General features: G+C 46.8%; 1 protein-coding gene across 8 annotated transcripts in view; it reads left to right on the top strand.

Moving 5' to 3' along the window:
• Positions 1-3,308: 3,308 nt before the first annotated feature.
• Positions 3,309-15,786, top strand: part of GRIK2 (glutamate ionotropic receptor kainate type subunit 2) — a 638,483-nt gene continuing 626,005 nt past the window's right edge. For 6 of the 8 annotated variants that reach the window (XM_041767221.1, XM_041767180.1, XM_041767205.1 and 3 more), the window contains exon 1: positions 8,476-8,938. In XM_041767221.1, coding sequence (XP_041623155.1) covers positions 8,824-8,938 — 115 coding nt within the window. In that variant the 5' untranslated portion in view covers positions 8,476-8,823. Of the gene's footprint in view, positions 3,344-3,936; positions 3,992-8,475; positions 8,939-15,786 lie in introns of those variants that run through there. The other 2 variants (XM_041767187.1, XM_041767198.1) reach the window with 2 other exon arrangements.

Raw genomic sequence — 15,786 nt, 5'->3', positions numbered from 1 at the left:
TCAAGGCCATGTAAACGTGTACTTTTTTTTTTTCCCAGACGAGAGAAAGTTCTGTGACCCTGAAATAGAGTAGAAGTCCTTGAAGTCTCTTTTAGTCTTAACTTCCTATGATTCTAAGTTTTGACAGAGGATGACAGGAAACAGCCTGATGCTGCTCTACACAGCTAGAAGGCAGTCTTAGTCCTGCCGCATCCTGAACAAGTCACTCCTCTTCTCTCACTTTGTTTTGTGTGACTTGTCAGATGAAGGTTTGGGACTAAATGATCCAAAGTAATACCTTTTGATTGTAATGCGATACAAACAGAGCCAATCAAAACAGAGGAACAAACAACAAACAAACAAACAAAACCTGTAGTCAGCTTGGGAATTTCAGACTGGTCCTTGCTGGGCCTTCAGGAGTCAGACTGGTAGACCTGCTAATGTTCTTAGAGGTAAGAAAAGGGAAGATCCTGAGGTGGTTCCTGCATAAGACTCTAGCTGAGGGACTCAGTGACCTCCTCAGAGACAGAAGATTAATTCTTACAGATGACTGGGAATAGAGAAGAAAAACTTCCCCATTGCCCCTAAAGAGATTTGGAGTCTGATTCCTTAATGTATAACTTCGCAAAAGCTGAAATAAATTATGGAAAATATCTCCTTACGTTGTTGAACAATTTTATTTTGAAGGGTTAAATGAGTGTGTGTAGTCTAATGCTCCCTTGTTATTCAACTTTTCTCATTAGAATTCAGATAACATTGTGTTATTGAGGAAATGAATTTGTCACAACATGCATAATTTTGATTTGTTTCATTCTCTGAGCTCTCTCCCCCTGCCCTCCAAGCCCTTGCTAGTGCCTGTTATTTCTTTCTTTATAAATGGGTCCTGGTTGCTCTGGAAAAGAAATTTATGACTAGGGTCTAAGAATACACATAGCACTTAAAGGGAGTTGTCTGAAGCCTCTCCTTTCCCAGATAAAAGGCAGTAGGGGACAACAGTGTGGAACGTGGAAGGTTGATCCCCTAATCCCCTCATTCTTTCATTCAGCACCCACTGCACGCCAAGCCCTACGCTGAACACTTAAAGTCAAATGAGACACACTCCCTGTTCTGCTCTCTCACAGCCACAACAAAACCTAGCGGGATGCCCTCGCCCAGGGAAATGCACTGGAATCTACTCTGCGTGCAGCGTTTTGCTCCTCCCTCCCTGGAAGTGGGGAGGCCGGATTGCATGATGACAAGGAGGGTGTCTTTGGCCGGTAGACAAGTTGTCTCCATTCCTCCTGCGCCGCAGTGGGACTGAATAGGGTATTTTTTCCGGGCCTGGCCCCAAACTGGGCTGTGCCTCGAGGGCCCATTAGGCTGCAGGTCACAGCAGCTGGAGCCCAGGCGCCCAGAGCCAGTCACGCGTCTGTGCCGCCCGCTCCGCGGGGCACAATGGAGTCATTGACTATTTATTTACTCCGTACAACAAGGCTGCTGTTGACTTAATTACGGGAGCCTCCCTGCCACCCCCTGGATCTTTAAATGACTAACAGACTCTCCATTGCCACTAACCAATCTCCCCTTAACCTCTGTGAGTCCTGAGTCTCCCCAACCTGGGCGAGCGCAGTAGGCAGGCAGGAGGCACGGCCTCCGAGGTGGGGTCCAAGAAGCTAGAGCCTGGTGGTTTTGCTTGGGAGCCACGTCGGGACTGGCAGGACCCCTTCGGCGGAAGCCAGAGCTACCCCAGGGCATGGAGGGTGGCGATGCTGAGCCAGGCTCGGGCGAGCGCTTAACTGCAAGGGGGTTGTAAGGAAAGCAGCAACCGAAGGACAGACTCTGGCCTCAGGCCAAGAGGTGTCAGTCTCTGGGGAGGCAGAGCGTCTCTATTTCCAGGCCTTCCAAATTGCAGATTTCAGCGCCGCGGGGCATCAGGGCTGCGGGAGCCCCCGCGGAGCCGCAGGACCTCCCCGGCCCCCTCCTCCTGCAGCCCTTGGCCAAGCGTTTCCAGGCTCCGGCACCGGCCTGCTCCCCGCTCAGCCTCTCTTAGACCTTTTCTCGAATCGCCGCTCGCCAACTTCCTCCCGGGGCAACTTGCTAAGTCTCTGCTCTAGTTAATATTGCAGGGCCGAGGATAAAACAGCAATGGTATTGAAGAGATGTTGACTTATCCGACCCAGAGGAGCAGAAATCAGAGATTGTTTGCAGAAGCTAATCGTTTCTGCGGAGAAGCAGGGGAAGCCTGGAGGGCTCGCCACCAGAGGCTCCTCCCTGACGCCGAGCCGGGGGCAGGCTCCCGGGGCTAGGTGCCCCCCTCCCCACCTCCGGACCCCAAAAGAAGTCCTCCCGGGAATTTAGACCTGGCCGCCGGGCCAGGCTCCTTTCTGGAGCCTCTGAGTCTGAGACCTCAGGCTCGGCGCCCACCAGGTCTCAAACCCAACTCCCCTCTGCAGTTTGCTTGGGTTGCTAGTTCAAGGACCCGGGCGGGGCGCGAAGGCGTTGGTCATTAAGGCGCGGGACAGGCACGGGGACTTCTCGCCAACATCCCCCCGCCCCGCCCCCCATCCTCCGGAGGAGTCTCTTTCTGCTTTCAGGACCGAGGCGAGGCAGGGTGCGCGGGTTCCAGGGGTCTAAGGGAGGAGGGGGGTGGGGGGGTTACAGGCAGGGCGAGGGGAGAGAGCACTGGTACCCAAAAGCTGTCGGTGGGGGTAGGTAGCGGGTCGAAACCTTCACCCGCAAACCTCAAAGGGAACTGACAGTAGTTGGACTAAAAGGGCCACTTCGGAGATCCCGGCAGCGCAGAAGTTTCGTTGCTATGGTTTCGTAGAGGTATAAAAGCCACCCACCCCCCACCCCCCACCCCCGGGACCAAACGTGCTCGGGCTCCTTATATGTGTTGTGCCCACCCAGGGGCGGCGAATTCCTCGGGGCTGCGGAGGGGGGGATGGGGAGGTTGGCATCGCTCGCGGCCGAACCTCTCACCCCCGGCCCCTCCATCCCAGCGCGGGCGGGGCTGCGCAGCGGAGAGGAAGGCCCCGCGGGGGGTTCCCAAGGTCCCAGGCTGGAGGCCCTTTCGCTCCGGCGGCGCAGGGGCGAGCGCTGCGCCCTGGTGGCCGCCGCCGCCGCGAGCGCGCAGGGGCCGCGGGGGAAAGGAGTGCGGCGCCTTTAAAGCAGGAGGCGAGGAACCCCCGCCAGGAGGCGTGTCCGTGCCCGCCGCCGCCGCCGCCGCCCCGCGGTCTCCGTCTCCGCCGCCGTCACTCGCGCTGGGCGCCCGCGGCTGCGCTCCTCCGCCCGGAGCCGCCGCCTGGCCGCCCGCGCGCCTCCGGCCGCTCCTCCCCGGGCCACCCCTCCCCCCCGCCTCCCGCCTCCCGCGCCCGCCGCCGAGGTAAGGACCCCCCCCCCCCGGCGGGCTGGGCTCGGGCTGCTCCCCGCAGGTGTGTCCCCGCGGAGGGCCCGGGGCGGGGGGGCCGGGCTTCCCGCGCGCGGAGCGGAGGCAGGCGCACGGCCGCGCGGGGCAGCTCCGCGGGACCGCTCCCCGCCAGGGGCTCCCGTGCAGGGCCGCCGGCTCGGCAGGGGCTGCGGGCGCTCGCCTCCTCCACGCACAGGCATCGAGCGAGCGGACGCGTCTGCAAGTGGCCTCGGCTCCGGGGACCCGCGCGAGGCGGAGAGGGACGACGGCGAGGGCCCGCGGATCTGCTGGATGCACCCCCCCCCCCAGCTCACCCTGCTCCTTAGTTCTGTGCTCCAGCGCAGACCCTCATTTTAAACCAGTGTTGAGAGCGTCTAGGACGAACTCGGGAGGGTCCCATTAGGGAGTGGGGGTCACCAGGGCGCCTCGTGAGCCTTGGGAACTTTTCACGCCTCTCTCGGCCCCTGATGGTTTTACGCTCAAGGAGTTCTTGACTGAACACCACGACCTAGCTGAGACTCCCTAGATAACGATCTCCGGGAATAGGGGACGTTAGAAAACTTCCTACTACTCTTCTTGTGGTGACACACAGATCCCCTTCTAGCATTTCTTCATCTTCACGCTGTAAGTATTCTGTTATCAGGCATTACCTGATGGATCAGTGACTATTTTTATTTCAGAAGAGATGATGGATTCATTTGAATATTAGCTTGTTAGTTACTGGGAGACAGGTAATAATATTTCAATTTCGATTTGCCTAACTTTTTTTTTTTTATAGAAACCACTCCCAGTATCCATCAAGACATCTCTCAGTGGCCTTAGAAGCTCATTAAGCAAGCAAGCAAACAAACTAACAAAATGAAACACACAGAAGGAAGGGGATTCAGAAATAAGTGATGCCTGGAAGTGTTAACCTGTTTGTTTTCTTCCAACAAAACCCAAAGAGGATTGCACAGATTACATTTTTTTTTTTAAAGGAGAAGAAGGAAAAAAAAAAAAAAGATTCCATGACGTGTAAAGCTTTTCCAATTCAGTGTCGTAATTAAGATACACTTCTTTTTCGGCATCTAAAAATTAATTAAAGCTCTAAATGTCATTAATCATCAGTGCAGCAGAATGTTGGTGGAACAGCTGATATGTGTTTGGAATCACAAGGGATTGCACAGCATAGCATTCATAGTTAGGAAGAGTGAAGTGCAAGTATGCAACAGTGTGGTTTTAACTGATATGGGCTCTGAGTTTATTCCCTGGCACCTCTAATGCCTTGGATGAACAGCCTGTTTATTTTAGTTTAGCTTCCATACAACAGGCCACATGCATGGAAGGATAGGTCAGGTGTTGCTGTAAGATGAGGTTTCTCAAATGTCACATAACAGCAGGACTTTAGTGACAAGTCAAGTGGAATCCTCAGAAAGAATTCTATGTGAAAAAAAAATTAAATGTAGATATGGCATGGGAAAAGCTTGAAACACCTTTGAAATTCAGGTTGTCCTGGGATATGTATTTGCTGTTTCTTGCAAAAGTATAGGCATTGTCTTTTTAAACGTGATGCTGTAAGGATTATTACACATTTGTACATGCCCCAGCAGGTGGCAGCTAACTAGAATAAGATTCATTTTCACTGGGAGAATAGAAAACTAAAATTGCTTCTCAAGTAATAGTGCCCAAGAATAAGAGGTCATTAGTGTCAGTAAATATAAAAACACAGTGAAAGATGAAGCTAATGGCATTTTGTTGTTGTTGGAACAAGCTTTGCATGAACACGATATGCATTTTATTCTTTGCTAATTTATCAGAGGTTTGATATTTCTTCATGTCAGCCTTGTGTGTGTGTGTGTGTGTGTGTGTGTGTGTGAGGTTTACTTTTAGATACAGCTTCTGTGTGTGCACATATATGTGCATTTGCAGTTTGTCATCTCTGCTTTGACCTTGGAACCTACAGAGCTTTGGCTCCTAGAAATAGAGGTTGCCATATGGTTAAAATAGAAAAAAAGCAAATGAGACTATGCAATAAGATGTGTAAATCTCACTATTACTAAATATACGATTGCCTGACACCAAATAGTACTTTTTTCCCCTTTGAGAAAGGAGTAAATTATAAAACTGACACAATTTTTAAAAAAAGTTCATTCTGGTCAGTGAATACTATATAATGACTTTATCAATCTTTCATATAGCCTTAGAACTATGATGTATGTTATCAGTATTAGGAAGAAACTTGCAATAACTTCAAAATTGCCTTACTCTGAGGTATCTTCTTTACCATGAAGTCATTCCATTCTATTATTGGAAGGTAGTCTTAGGATTTTTTGTTGTTTTTGTTTTTGTTTTAAGGGTTGTTGCTGCTTTTGTCCTGGGAGTGAGCAAAGTTTAATGAGAAAGAATGAAAATTAATCTGATTACCCTTGTAACAGAAAAAAAAAAGCCGAAAGTGGGGAATTCTAAAGCAATACACTAGTTAGACATTTTAGAAATGTCTTTAGCCACTGAACATTGACAGTATGTTATTCAGTATTCTGAGTTCTTGGTGGTCTTTCAGGCATTTTTTTTTTAATTCTGAGAAGCAGTAGCTTAATGCTCATGAGGGAACTCACAGTTAATGTAAATGGCTTTTGTAGTAGTATGCCCTCGAAAAATGACTATTAGCACATCCTGGGTATGCCAAGCAATCCTAGTAAGTCACACTGAAATATACACACAGCACAGTTGACAAAATAGTCCTCTTGACAATATGAGCAATGCAATAATTCAAATTCCCAGACTCTGTGTAGTAGAAATATGCACATTGTCACTTCAAATGGCACATTACCCATTCAATGTACTACTTTCAATGTACTACTCCAGAATAAATCAATCCCTGGAGCGCTGTCCGCGGTCCTGAAGAAAGGTCGTCCCCTATCTTGCAGAAGTTCAATTAGACAGGTGGACTTGCGGTCTGTGATGTTGAGGTCTTTCAGATTAGTTGATGGATGTAAATGAACCTAATTCAGCATATGTGCAAAATTGGTTCTTTGGGGACCAATTAATAGTAAGAAAAATTTATGATAGACTTTTTACCGTTTAATATATACTGAGTAAGAACTTCATGAATCTGGAAGCTTGATCTTTCACTTTTCCAACTAGACTTCCAATAAATAATCTCACAAAAGCCAAATAGTTTAGAATATTGTCTCTAGGTAGAGAAGTTACAACTGTAATGTCAAATGCCATTATGTTAACAGAATATATGAACAGGGAGTTATGGTACATTTTGTTTTCTCAGGTTTTATTAAATGCAAAACTGCAGTATTTTGATTAGTCACAACCGAACATGCTATTTTCAGGTAGGGTATATCAATCATATCGACAGATGAAAATACTAAGAATATTCATTGTTGCTCTGGCAGTCATGATTATATCTGCTAAGATCAAAAAGAGAAAGAATAAATAAACTAAATGAGACAACAAATACATAACGTATTGGACTATACATGCCTTACAGGAGATATTTTAAACATGGACTGAAGGAGTCGCTAGATACCCTTGGTTTTAGCACAAGGTGTTCCTTTTAAAGTGCTCAAACAGTCAAATTATTTGATTGAATTGCCTGCTACACTGCAGAACTAGTCATTCATGATACTTATTTTTGACACTGCAGTTATGCCTCCATCTTTTTTAAAAAAGTCAATGCCCACTTAATGCTTTGGCAAAATGTAGTTTTATTCTCAAATCAGCCTTTTATAATACCTTAAGAAAAAATACAATGGAAAAATCTTTATGATGGGATTAAAACATTACATTGTTTTCTTGCTATCTGGAATAAATAGTACTCATATCCCTTTTTATTAAAAAATTAGATATTCTTCAAATAAGGTATAATCTTATAGTTTTTTTTTTCCATATGGTTTAACCTATACCCGGTTAGTTGGTTATGAAAAAACAGATCAATTTTAGGAAACAAGCCCAGTAATTTGCCTTTTGTGCTACTTGATGGCTTAAGATATTAATATGTAGTAATATACTTATTACTAACCATCTCAGCTTCACTTATGAATGTAAAGTAGTACGATTGGCTATTTTAATTTCTGTGGCCAGATGACAGCATATTACCTATTTCAACAGTAAAACGTATTTTCATGTTAAAAGAATACATATTTATGTACTTTTTTCCTTGAACAAATTGCACTTGGTGAAAGCCAAGACAGTCATTGCCTGAAGATTCTAAATATTCTGACCAGATCACTAGACAATAATAAGGCATTTTAAGATAAAGCTGTGATGCTCAGTGTTGCCCAAGCTATGATCCCATATTCTGTCTCTGAAGGAAAAACATACTCAAAAAGCCAAAATGAGAAGAAGTTTGGGCATAAATTATTAAGCCTTTGGAGTTTGCTCTACCAACTTAAACATCATTGTCTTTTTATATATGCACAATTATTTTAGATGAGCTAAAGAAATGGGTGGGGGGAAATATGATTCCTTCATTTTACTTCAATACTTTCCTCCTAAAAGACCACTTAAATAAATCTTTTATTTTTATTTTTTATTTTTTTTATATTCCTGGGTAGCAATCCACAAATGTCCACTCAAGTTTTTAAAGACTATCTTAACTTCTGCAGTTGCACTCCAATCTACATTCACTCCTGGACATAATTTTAAGAATATAAACAAGACTCCCTTTCAAACTAAACACAGGTTACATTTGCAGTACATTCCTCTGTCCTAGACCACTTCCTTTTTTTTTTTTTTTAACAACTCTTAGGCAAAGCGACTTCGGTTCAGCTCGTCATTTATAAAAATTCATCAGTAGATTGCACGGAGTCCACTTGCATACACACCACTCACTCTCTTAGCCAAGACTCTTATGGAAAACAAAAAGCACTTTCCTCCACGTAGAGAAAACCCGACTTCTTCCTTGCAACTCGAGGCGGGCGATGAGATCGGTTGCATAAGAGAGATTGGGAAGCTCGCTGGCAGGGAGCCTTAACAGGCAAGCAGCTATCTCAATTTTTCTCACTTAATCTTGGCTCCACGTCAGAAGCTGTGCAGCAGTGCAGTGGAAGAGGGCCTGGCAAAACCTTTGCGAGCAAAGCGCCTTTTGTGCTGGGACTGTGGCTCGCTCCGACACCTCGGCGGTTTGCAAGGCTCAATTTCCTGCTGATCCCCTCCTCCTTTGCTTCCCCAGGCTCGCGCGGCCGGACATTGTGGGTGTGCGCGCTGGATTTCTCCCGGATGCTCCCCGACTAACATGGATGTCCCACCATCCCTTGCAGTGGAAGGTTGCTCCTTGGCGCAGTGAGTGAGGAACATGCAGCGATTGCTAATGGGTCTGGGAAGCGGAGACTCCTTCCTCCGCCTGTGACCATGCCGTGATCGTGCCCGCGGCCGCCGCTCCACGCATCCTCGTTCCTACCCGAGCCGGGAGCCTAACGCTAGATCGGGGAAGTGGGTGCCGCGCGTGTGGACACGGAAACACCATGAAGATTATTTCCCCGATTCTAAGTCATCCAGTCTTCAGGCGCACCATTAAACTCCTGCTGTGCTTACTGTGGATTGGATATTCCCAAGGAACCACACATGTGCTAAGATTTGGTAAGATGCCCCATCCCTGTGTGCGGCTGGATGTAAACAGGCGGGCTCGCTCCCCCGGGCGGGTGGGCTCCCCGCCTTGCGACCTGCGCCCCGCTCCGCAGCCTCCCGGGGTTTCCGAGAACAACCCCCCACCCCCAAGCCCTGGGTCATTTCATTTCCCTTTTTGTTTTTCTTTTAATTTATTTTATTTAAAAGAAAGAAAGAAAGAAAGATGAGAAAGCAAAGCCCCGGGAGGGTGAAGTGAGTGCCAGCGTGTGGTGGTGGGCGCTGCACGCCCCGAGGCCGGGGGCGGTGGGGGCGCCGGGGGCGCAGCGGGCGGTCGCGCCCCGAGGTCGCGGCGGGAGCCTCCGGGGCCGGCGGGCGGGCGGGGGGCGCGCGGGCTCGTCGCCTCCGCACCTGCGGGGCCGCGAGCTCAGCACCTGGTAAACTCCTGGGCGAGTTGGCGTCTGTCCGCCTGGGTCTGGGACCCGGACAGGCACCCGCGACTGAAAGGCGCTGACCCTTTGGATTTCCTTGGTGGTCAGAGAGCCTTTTTGGGTTCATTTCACCGCTTTCCAGCGCCGGGCGCCCTTATGGGGACACAGCGCTTTAAAAAAAAAAATACATTACATATATATTGTTATAAGGTTGAAAGGCGCCACTTAGCAAAAGGATAAGCTGTTTCACTCCGCTTAGCTGGAGTGAAACAGTGTCCCAAGGAGGGGTTTTTTGTTTGTTTTCAACTTGTGGGTCCTCCTCTCACAGCTTTCTTAAGGCGCCGTCCTGGTCTCATGAATGATTAGCAGTGGTGGCTGGGGCGGAGAGGACTTGAGCCTGGGGAGTCCAAGCTTGCATCTTTATTTCCCCCGCTCCATACAAGAGTGGAGTGGCAGCTCTCTGTTAAGAGGCATCTACCGCTTTCCTTAAGGAATCAGGGCCCCTTTGGAGCTTGGAGGAGAATCTCAACGTGGGATTCCGGGAAACGCAGGCTAGTCAGGTTTGCTTGGAGGACCTGAAGCGTGGGCAACCCTCAGCTGCTGGAGATGGCCAATGGAGTTCTAGTGGGAGCAGAACTAGTCAGGGAAAGTTCCCTTAAGTAGATAAGAGGGAGAGAGGAGAAAGCCAACCAGCTGAATGCTCCCACCGTGGGTGCCTCCTTTGACAGTTCAAGTGGATTTAGTCCAAAGAGTGCAAGAAACCGTATAATCCTGAGCATGTGTCTTTGAGATAAAAACAGGTTCATTGTCAGTCAAATTTAAGTTGAAGTGATTGCCTGTGTCTCCTATCATGTCAACAGCACCTTCTCTCTTTCCATTTTCCCAAGTGCTTTTTTTTTTTTTTTTTTTTTGGAAATGATAAAATCTCTCATCTTTCTCAGGCTTTGCGGAACCAGGGTAGGAAAGCTTTTCACATATTAAAAAAAAAGGGGGGGGGGGAATCCTGCCTTTCCCTTCCCCCATTCAACACGTAAATACCTGGAGTCCAGAAAACTGGTTATCACAAAGAGAGACAACAGGTTATATCTAAATTCCTACTGTAACATTTCTTTTTTTTTTTTTTCTTTCTGCTTTCTTCATGCCTTTAGATGGTACTTAAGCACGTTGCTCTTAGCAACAAGCGTCCACAGGAATGCCTGTTTCTTTGGATGAGATTAAACAGGTTCCTGTATCATTGAAAATGTGTGTGTGTGTGTGTGTGTGTGTGTGTGTGTTCAGCTGTTCTCCTTCAAGCATGGTAAATGCTACAGTATGGTAGTTTTGCCCAATATTTTGAGTAATACAACCTACTTATTTGGAATACTGAGGTATCTTCTGAAATGTGTTTGTGAATGAGTGTGCTTTAGCGTGTTTGCTTGTGGACTGGGTGGAAAAAAAAAAAAAAGAAGAAGACTTGGAGCCGAAAAACTGCCACCAATACTCTAAAGATTTAATTATTGCTGCTCTTGTCTTGCAGCACAATATTTGCTGAATCATTAGATTGTTACATTCGCTGATCATTTCATATCTTCATATTAAAAATCTTGGCGACTATAGCAGAGTGTGTAGCAGCTTTCCAAAAGAGCTGACACACACACAAAAATATATTTTCCTAGACCAATGCTTACTAAGAATGTCCTTAAGAAATAGGAGAGTAGGCAAAGACCTTCTCACAGTGCCTTGATACCCTAGACCAACAGCTCAGTTTTTAGAGAACCTGTTATTTTCTCCATTATCTTCAAACATCTTCCACGTGGAGATCTATTTTCTCTGATTTCTGACCTGAGTTATAGGGAAGGATTGTGTGCATTGTAATCATTGGACCATTTCCCTGTTGGGCCTATTTGGTTGCAATGGTAGGTTTTTTGTTTTTTTTTTGTTTGTTTGTTTTTCATGGGGGAAAACATATTTTGAGTGGGCTGGATGGTTGGTTGAGTGTGTATAAGCCATTCTTGAGAAAGGTTAATTTCAACTTTGATTTAAAGGGCCAACCAAAACCTCATCCTAATCTCCTGTCTTGTAAGGGCAGGGTTTGGATTTGTTGCTGGAGCAGCTACCCCCGGGCAGTGGCCTGCCAGGTGTGAGTCAGAAGTGCTGCCTCTGCTGAAGAGATGGCAACCAGTCCCTTCCCCACTTCCCCCACCGACCGGGCTTGACTAGAGGCTGCCAGCCACCCAGCGACTCAGCCTTGGTGCTATGGCAACTGGGGAGCCCCGCCAGGAGGCTGCTCCAGCCCCCATTCCCGTTGGTGGTGGAAAACCGCCCTCAAGGGCTCTGTGCTGTCCTTTCCATCCCAGTCCCCGCCTTCCAAGCTGACGCCCCCCCCCCCCCGCCCCCAAGGGCCTTAACCCAACCCTGACCCTGTGTCCTCCTATCAAAGTCCGTGGATTGGGGAGCTGCCTGCACAGGATGCTGACCCTTGCCTAGTCCTTTGCGATTCTCATTTCGGCAGATCTTCCGGGTACAAAGCTCACTCACTTGTGCTGGGGCTCTCTTGCACACACTCTCTCCTGCACTCTCTCCCTCCCTCTCTCTCTTTCTCTTTTTTTCTGGTGCTCGCTCTCTTGCCCTCTCTCTCTCTCTCTCTCTCTCTCTCTCTCTCTCTCTCTCTCTCATCTACGCAAACACCCGCAGGCAAATGCACTCTCGAGATCTAAGTCCGACGCTTTGGCACAAGGACGCCTCTCTAGTGCCCGGGAAAACTTAGGCAGCCACGCCTAGGAGCGCCTGTCTGGGCACACCCCTCCCACCCTCCCTGGCTCCCACTGAGCTTCACGCCGGGCCTGCTCCTCATTTGCTTAGCAAACGTCTCCGAGAGAAGGTGTGTGGAGCGCTGGACCTTGGGAGGCTTCCCGGAGCTTTAAGACAGCCCGGGACAGTCAGGGAAGGGGCTGATGGTCAGCCTGGAGTCAGCTCCTCAGAAGCGGGGAGGGCTCACGCCTCTCCGTGGGGTTGGGCGGTTTTGGGCCTTTGATCCTGGCTGCGCACCTCTGAGCTGGCCCACAGCACCCACCTGGTGAGAGGATATCGGTGGACAAAGTGGATGCCGGGCAGGTAGAGTCAGTTCCTCCACTCCAGGTCAGACGTTCGCAGAGCCAGCTTTTCCAGGTGCCCCAGCTGCCCCCAGCTGGCTGCAGCCCGGGCACCGAGGGTCCCTGCACCATGTAAATGAGGCACCTTTGTGTCTCTGCAGCTGTGTCCCAGCGACTGGCTGGGGAGGGCAAAGGCAGGCTCCTTCCGTTGGCGGGGGCGTGCCCCCAATACCAGTCTCCCTGCTAAACTACTGCAGCTCCTGGTGCTTGAACACTGCTTTTGTTACACTAGCCTCCCTTTCTCCCTTTTCTGTTCAGACCTCTGCTCCTGGGAAAGCGTGGAGGTAGAAAGTGGATCTGTTGGGGGCTTTCCTGGGCTAGCAGTCCGTTTTGTGGTTTGGGGGCGTTGGCATCTTCTTTGAGCAGTCACTCCTCGAGCTACCACTTGTTTCCGATCTTCGATCTTCGAGGTCAGGTGATTTTTTTCAGTCCTTAACTAAATTGGCATTTAGAACGCCAAGAGCCAAGACATCAACCCAAACTTTCCCCCAAACTCCTGGGCAGCTTCTCCAAGCTAGTCCAGTTGGAGGAGCTGAGCATGTGATGTAGGCCACTTCTTTCCCTCAGTTGTTTCGACCTAGCTTTTCTTTTAAGCTGGCCAGTAAAAGGGCTTTCTTTAAAGGCTTCACAGGCGAGGTCTTCCCCCCAGATGCACTCAGCCCTCCTGGCTGCTGCACACTGACCACCACTCTATGGCGCAGCAAGTAGCCACCTCCCAGCACACCTGCGGAAGGTGAAGATGGCTAGCTCAGGGACAGCTCAGATAATAAAACCCACAATGTGAGAAGGAGTGGAAAGAGTTCCTATGGAAATCCCCCTATTTGCTGGGCATCCTATGGGCTCCCAGATATAATAATTAGTAGCAGATGTACTACAACATCAAAGAGAGCGAGTGAATTGACTGAGCTTAGAAGCTGTCACTCTCTACAGGTTCTTTGAAAGAGATTTTTCTTCTTTTGGGAGGTGAGGTGGGCGGGAGGGAGGAGTGGCCTTACATCTGGAAGCAGGAATACTGGCTCTTCAGAGGCGGGGAAGGGGGAGTAATAGCGGCTACTGTTTGAAACAGATAAAGCCCGAACACCTGCTCAGCTGAGCTCTGGAAAGCAGGGGAGGGAAATCTTTCCAAGAATTGCCAACACAACGGCCACTAAAAAATTCTGTTTTTCACATAAGTTCTCACTTATTCTTAAAGCTTCAAAGACTAACTCTGATGTGATCCATCAACAGAGGCACACTCATTTCAGAAAATGACTTTGAAAAATGTTCTTTTCGTCCTCTAGAAATAGCAGCCCTTCTCCACCCAGACACATGGAACTCAACATATTTTCAGGCTTTATGAGGTTGTCTTTCAGAAGTGAACAGGGGTTTATATGTCGGTAGACATTTCTTTAGACAGACACCTTCCGCTCTTTAGTTTAATTCAAGTGATTATTGCAGTGTGTTCATTCTCTGAATTCTCAAATGACACTGTTTCAACATTTACTCAGCACAGGAAAGTTAATGTGAATTGCTCCCACACAAAGGAGGAACATACCATAGACCAAACGCAGGATGTATCATTGATTATCAGACCCTTTTCAAATCTATTCACCATTAAATAAAGTGTTGTCTATGATAGAGATGACATAATTTTTTATTTTCTTTTAATTGTCAAATTTTCTGATACAGAAAATGCTTTGCTCTTTTGTAGTGGGAATTCAAGGGAGAGGAACTCATTTTCTCTTTCTGTTCTTAAGATTTTCCTCTATTATTGTAGGTCCAATTACACTTGTTCCCTGAAAATTGTTAATGTCCATTTCATACATATCAGAGTAGAAAGCAGTTCACTTTTTCAAATGCATTATATTTAAATCATTAATCCACTGCATCCATAATACCTGGGTGTTGTGGGAGACCCTAGGTTTTCCCCAGTACAATGGTTGGATGTATTGAAATGGAATTGTTGATTGTCTTGTATCTGGGTGATGAAGCATCATCTTCTATAGGCTTTCAATTTATAGTCTAGTTATCAAGGTACTAGGAATGCTTCAGATGAATCTTAAACCCTAAATCTTAGCATGAAAGGTAAGGTCAAAAGCCCCTGAAAGGGATGGAAGTAGGTGCACATCATCATTATTGACTAGTCTAGATTAAACACCAAAGAGGAAGATTTCAATCTGATAACGTCATAGGGCTTCCTGTTTTTCTTTGCTGCTTCTGCTGACAATTTTGTAAGGTAATTAAATTGGCTGATTGAAGTCACGGTGGTCATGGGGCGATAAAGACCATTTGGATTTAATGGAATTTAAAACAACAGAGCACTGAACACAACTCTTACCGAACAAGAATTTTAATGGCCCATTCCGGGTGCTGACTAAATAGAATGCCCTTAACAAGTTTAATCGAAAGGGCAAGGCAGATTAGCACTATATAGTCTTTATGGTTGAAGATTGGGGAATTAAAATTATCCCTTTAAAAGACTCATTAATGCATTATCAAGATTTAATGTAGGTTAAATAAGCTTTCTTTGGATCTTCATCATATATGTTCTAAACCTAGGTTTAGAAGCAAGTTTGAATAAGGAAATATTTTTAAGAGCTGACCTAATAAATTGAATTATATGTCTCTTATTTCAAACACAAAAGGCACTTAAAATTCTTTGAGAGTATACAGGGTGTTGAGGGTAAGTGATGATGATGAATTCTTTTCCGTAACTGGAAAGGAAAAAATGGACTTTTTGTTTAAAGTTTCGTCATTGGTATTTTTTTTTTTAAACTTATAAGCAAAGCTTGTCTATAGTAGAGAAACTGCAGAGGTGATAAAGCAATTCTCAGTATAGTCGTAGGTTTTTGATGTTTTATGTTGTCCTTTTAATCCTGTTATTTATTTATTTTTCTTATTGAAAATTCTGCATTCTGGTTACCACACTTCATTCCATTCAGGTCCATTCTCCCCCCAAAAAGCACAGTTCCCTGCTTTACATTGGCAACACTGAAGGACAGCCAGTCCCAATGTAAAAGTCAAGCCCTAGTCTATTATGAGATTGTTCACCCCTTCATCTGTGTTTTTCCTTGCAGAATTGTCTATTCAAAGTTGTCCATTCCTTTAATAATTCCAAAAAACCCCAAACCCAAGTTTCCATATGAAAATCTCCAAGATTTTAATCGTACGCAATTTAAAAATGTGGTTTTAAATATCTAAGTTGTTGAAATTGAAAGCAGCAAGCAGCCTAGAGGTCACCAGTCACCCTTCAGCCCTCCCCACATTCCACAGGTTCTCTAAGGAACACAGACTTTTCTCATTCTTCCTTGATCCCCAAATA

Source organism: Vulpes lagopus, chromosome 1, assembly GCF_018345385.1.
Source record: "Vulpes lagopus strain Blue_001 chromosome 1, ASM1834538v1, whole genome shotgun sequence".
Taxonomy (NCBI): Eukaryota; Metazoa; Chordata; class Mammalia; order Carnivora; family Canidae; genus Vulpes; species Vulpes lagopus.
The sequence above is the reverse complement of the archived record's forward strand: the minus strand, read 5'-3'. Positions and strand labels throughout refer to the sequence as shown.